Source organism: Belonocnema kinseyi, chromosome 5 (genome assembly GCF_010883055.1).
Source record: "Belonocnema kinseyi isolate 2016_QV_RU_SX_M_011 chromosome 5, B_treatae_v1, whole genome shotgun sequence".
NCBI lineage: Eukaryota > Metazoa > Arthropoda > Insecta > Hymenoptera > Cynipidae > Belonocnema > Belonocnema kinseyi.
Window position 1 is genome coordinate 54757792 of NC_046661.1, and position 5991 is coordinate 54763782.

The window sequence follows — 5991 nt, forward strand, 5'->3', positions numbered from 1 at the left end:
AAAAAACAACGCACTTCAAATAAAATTTGCCACAAATTGCTGTACATTTTTTTTTCCAATTTTCAGGAAATTTTAACGAAGTATTCAATTCAACTTTAGAAGTGATACTGGAATTTAAAAGACATTTTATAAATGGTTTATAGTTTAAAGCAGCTTCATCATATATTTTATGAACAATTGAAGCTTAGGAGGTCAAATAGGATCCTAATAATATATTTAAGAACGTAAAACTATGGGTAATAAATATTCTTTACGTAGTCGACAATAATTTCATGAAGCATAATCAACAATTAATTTAATGCATTTAGCAAATTTTAAATTTATGAAAATTAAGTGAATCCCCTAAAGCTGAGAAATAATCAGGAATTTAATTATAAAAAATCTCATGTTAGTTAATAAACAATCAAACAAATTTCGCTCATGTTAGCCAAATATTGTTTGTTAACTAAAAATGTGATATTTTATTAAAATTCTTAAGATTTTTAAGTCTTAGGCAATTTATTATTTCAAGAAATTTTTACTGAAATGTATTAATAGGTTTAATTAATATTTGTAGTGAACCACGCATTCTATGAATTGAAACGTTTTTCTCAAAAATTTCGATTTTAATTTTAAAAATAACATTAAATATCGATTTCTTTTTAAATATAAAAACAGTTACTTAAACAAAAATATCCTTAAAAAACTTACGAAACGTTCAATGCCTTCTGTAGTTCCTTTGACTTCTTAACGTCTCTATTTGTGAAAAACTCAGGAACATGAGTCCTCATCGTATAATAATTGTCAATGGTTCTTTTCGTTGGTTCGATGGAATAATAATTACTATGCAAAACCAAGACTAAATCGATATCCGGAATTTTTGGCAGATGGGGTTGTTTTTTGCTCCATTCTCTTAGAGATTCAAGGTCCGATTCCTTGAGCTCTTGATTTTTTTTAAATTCTTCCTCCAAAGTAATAAACTTCTTTGATGTCATAGCTTTAATGAAATATTAGACAACATATCATTGACAAATACTTATATTATATTACCGAATATAAGGTATGGCTATTTTATGTTTAATCGTGCAAGTGGTTCTAATATTTTCTCAAGTTTATATATTTTCTCAATACTTGTCTAGAGCTATTTGATCCTCTTCACTGAATTATCGAGAATGGACTGAATGCAATTTCAGTTGCATGAGTTTACGTCTTTGAAAATGGTACGATGACATCACTGAAATACGAGGCTGAACATGAATGGTATGTAATACAGGTCTTCGTGAACTCGATAGACTTTATAACATGCACGAATATAATCAGGTGACAATCTAAAAAGAAGGAACTGACTGTCGTATGTTTTAGAAAATTTCAAAGTCTACAGTGAAGCAATAAATAAATTAACATTAAGAAAATAATTTGTTTAAGAAATCTGTATTCGTTATGCAAATATTTTGTCGTGATTACTAAAAAAAGTCGTTGGTGTAATCCAAAAATATATTGGGGTAAAACAAATTTGTTCGAGGACCAAAGAATTTGATTGTTTGAACTAAACATGCGACCGCGAATGTGCATATGCATGAAAACTCAGTTTTCAATGTGACTAAAGAAAGCAACGTATTGCCGACTGGATCTGTGACCTTGTTTGAAATTGTTTTGAATCAAAAAAAGTTTTAGTGTGTTTAACTCGTGTCAAGTATCCTTCGGAAAGATGCTACGAGTATCTTGTGAAATGAGAATGTTTGCTCTTTGCAGTTAATTCCTATGGTATTGGCAACGATAGTGATTATAGTTTTTTCCCTTTATTTTAGTTTAGAATTTACTATTATAAACATAGCTTCTTTATATTGTGTAACAAAATAAAAACAAACATTCCTTGTGTAAAAAAAATGCTAGAAGAACAAAAAAATGCTTTGATTCTATAAAATGTATTTCGTTTAAGGATCAGTCTTCTGATTAATAACAATTCCTTCCATAATCATGAGTTATCCCGATAGAATTGAATTGTCTTTAAATAAGAAAATTATTTGCAAATTAAAAACATATTAAATTAATTTATGTTTAGAAACCTCAGCATTTTTTTGCGCAAATGAGATATTTGATTAAATCTACCAAATATAATATAAGATTATGCCCTTATGGCTGTTCATTATATTCATGGTCTAAGAATAGCTCTCTAGCGCGAAGAAGGTTTCGAGCTCGTGGCTGGGAAGATAGGTGGGCTAGAATTTGAAGATGATAAGGTTGTTATAGCAGATTCATTCGGAGGCTTGCAGTTTTTTAAATATTTAATTAGATATTAAAGAATAGGTTTCACATACTGATCGAGATAAACATTTTTGAAAAATATATTTAAATATTTTATGTGTTATATTAAAGATTTAAGTTGTAAATGCCAAAAGTATCAGAAAATGAGTAAGAGTAGCGACGTGATGCACCCCAGTACCGTCAGTCCTAAAATGTACAATACTATATTGAATATTAGATCATATTTTATAATGATTTGATGAATACAAATCAATCACTTCTTTCAAAATAACTCGAAATTTATTGTTTTTTAATCAATTTTCGTGATTTTTTTCGAAAGGAACAAGTAATAAGTTAAGTCTTGTCTGCTAAATACCTTTAATTTTGTATCCAAAAAAGTTCATATGTGACTAATATATATTGACTTTACGCTTTCTTTTAGATTTAAAAAAACGTGTGAAAACATTAGCTTTTTTTAGTTATCCGTTTGTGGTGCATGTTACGCTAATGCTCTAACGAGCAAAAATAGCGCACAAATTTCCCAAGGATTAAAAAAATATATTATAGACTAAATAGCTAAAAAATTATGACAGCTTTGAGTTATTTTTCAAGGAACAAATGTTTAATCTTTTTGATTCAGTAAAATATATATTATCTCCAGTACATCCTACATGAAAGTTGTGTGAAATGAATTAAAGTAGATTAAATTAGCTACATTCCCCGACTTGAAATTTATTTATATTTATAGCCCCTGCTTTAAACTTTTAACTTCTAGAGAATAAAATATTAGAACCTACTTTGAGGCTGTAACACCTCTCTGAAGCTACTTCGAATCATTAGAGCCTATATTATGATAATTCAAAACCCTACTTTGACGCTACTTAACCTCCCCTTTAATACTGACCATACATTGAATCTTTTGAGTCTACAATGTTCGAACTTCATGAAAATAAAGTAAAAATGATTTTTTACTCAGGTTAATTGAACTGGTTTGTCATCTTAATGACTGAATGCACACTCAATTAACAAAAATATTTAATTCAGGATTTAATCTAATTCTCATTAATTATTCATATATAAATCAATACTTCTTTGTAATGCTCATTCACAGAAAAATATTTTCTCTTAACTGAAAATGCTGAAAATTTGTATGCGAATGATATTAATCATGGAAAATTACTAAATATTGTCGATTAATAGGTCATTATAAACATTCCGATCAATAACACAGCCACACAAAAAAAAGTGTGCGGATCTGGTAACAAGCCACACGTATTCCTATGGATTTTGGGGCGCTAAATTTAAATTCGGTATCAAAAATCACCCATCACGTCATAGTTGAGCCATAACCTCAAAAAATGATGAAAAATCATGCACTGAAGAAAATAAATTTCAAAATAATGCTAGTGATGCAAATTTTCACTTCAAAAACATGTCGACAACTGTGAAGGATCAAACCTTGCCTGATATCAACTTATTTAACATAACTTTACCCAACAGAACCTGACCTCACCTAACCTGAATTAACAGAAATTTATTGAACTACACGTAAAGCTCTGGAAGCATATTTTCCCAGTAGCAAAGGTGTGCTACATCGAATGGGTCAACTCGAGCCTAACCTAGAAATAAATCTAACCTAGCCTAAGCTAATCTAACCTAATCTCACGAAAAACGATTAAACTGATTGTGTTGTCTCGTTGTGTTTGCGGTACCGTTAGAATCAGCTTGGGCTTAACCTGCAAAGAGGTCAAACCTATCCTAACCTAAAAAAACCTTATCTAACCTAACCTAACCTAACCTAACCTAACCTAACCTAACCTAACTTAACTTCACGTAACACAATTAAACTTATTGTGTTGTCCCGTTGCGTTTGCGGTACCGTTCCATTGAGCTTCGTCTTAACCTACATAGAGGTTTAACCTATCCTAACCTAACAAAACCTCACCTAACCTAACCTAGCCGAATGAAATTCAAACACACGTGTAGCTATGTAAGCGTATGGTTCTCAGTCTTAAATGTGTGCTATATTTAATAGGTTAACTCGATCTTAACCAGAAATGAATCTAACTTAAGAGAACCTAACGAAATTTTGCTTAACGCAACACAACTTAACTTAAGTGTTCCCGTTGTAACACAATAAAATTCATTTCATTGTACTACAGGTGGTTAAAAATTTAGACGCACGTTACTAATTTTAAGAAACTTAGAACTACAAGTAGAATTGATCCCATTTAAATTAACCTGACAATGTTTGTATCAATTAAAATGTAGAATTGTAACTTGAACATGCAAATGAATAAGAGTTTTATTCAAAATTTTTTTCTCTCTGCTTTTCTTAAACTTAAGGGATATATTTATACTATCTTTCATGTTAACATTTTATCTTGCTTTTTATCGTAATTAAATTGATTTATAGACCTACTTCAGTCTATTTTCTGCCTGCTATAACGTGTCCCTTTTTTCTTCGAAGGAACGATGCAAAGGGTTACGCTTACGTTTAAGACATACATTCGTTTCCCTTTTCAACATCCAGCAAAAATCAGCCATAATGACCTCGTCCCATCTATCCTAATATCGTTGTTCTATCACTTTTATGTGCTGATGAAAACGTTTCCTTTGTTCTTCGCTGAAATCACCACCATTTTCTGAAAACTTATCCAGATGGCCTTGACAAATTGCTTCATGAGCCCAAGCTTTATGTGGAGGGGTGGCAGTAAAATTTGTTCTGGATCAACGAGGCTTTGGTTGATGATATTATGAAAACCAGATTTGAATGAATCTCTTAAAGGTCAATGTTTCTTGCTGTAATTAATGGCTCGATCTCTGCTATTCCATAGGCATATAAAGCATGGCTCTCTCGTGAAATCCGATTGTTGGCCTAATATCATTGTTATGATTTTGAGATCACCACATATTTGTCATTTGTGATTCGTTTAATTAACTTTTTTAAGAAGCATTTTAACATTGTTATATTCTTCTTTGATGACCGTTGAGTGAGCTATAGGGATAGGAGCATAAGTATTCGTGTTATGCAGTAAATCAGCCTTAATGTTGTGTTTTGATGAATCAATAAAATGTTGCCATTCTTCGTCTCTGTACACATTTTTCTTCAAGTGGTTCATTAGTCCGTTAACGTCAGTGCAGTACACTATAGACGTCTCTTCGTCTTTAACGAAGAACTTTCTGAATTCTTTGTCCGTGTCGCGATAGAATGAAACTTTTGTCTTTGGCTCTAGAAGATTTCTTCTGTTTAGAAATAAAGCCGCAAATTCAGCGCCGTCCTTCGGTAACCCAAGATCTCTAATAAAATCATTCAGTTCTAGTTGCGACACTAATATTGGAACCTTCAATTTCATTTTATGCACACCATATTCGTCATCTTTTTCGTCATTTTCATCGGGATCATCAGAACTATTTTCTGTTCGATCACTGATTTCACTACCGTCTCCATGACGTTGACTTTCAACTTCCATCTTATCATCTTCTAAAGCGCTTAAATCAGTCTGGCGTGCATTTTTATTGATTTCAATTGCTCTTGTGACTGTCCACACATTAATGTACGAAATGTTATTTTTATTTTTGGCGTTGAACCCTTCGACAGAATTGCAGGAATTGCAAATGACGTGAGGAACCCATTTTGTTTCTTGGTGCAGCAATTTACTGTCAAAACCCTTTTCGTAAAGACTTTTCACTTCCTCGTCGATTGATTTTCGCAAACTGCTCATTTCATGTTTACTGAAAATGTAACAGAATAAATCTGAGCTATTC

The 5991-nt window shown here is 31.5% G+C and overlaps 1 protein-coding gene across 1 annotated transcript in view; it reads right to left on the reverse strand.

Moving 5' to 3' along the window:
- LOC117173356 (alpha-tocopherol transfer protein-like) overlaps positions 1-1222 on the reverse strand; it is a 4971-nt gene extending 3749 nt beyond the window's left edge. The window contains exons 1-2 of the mRNA XM_033361869.1: positions 1111-1222; positions 691-976 (exon numbers count right to left, since the gene is read on the reverse strand). Coding sequence (XP_033217760.1) covers positions 691-974 — 284 coding nt within the window. The 5' untranslated portion in view covers positions 975-976; positions 1111-1222. The remainder of the gene's footprint in view (positions 1-690; positions 977-1110) is intronic.
- Positions 1223-5991: the final 4769 nt, after the last annotated feature.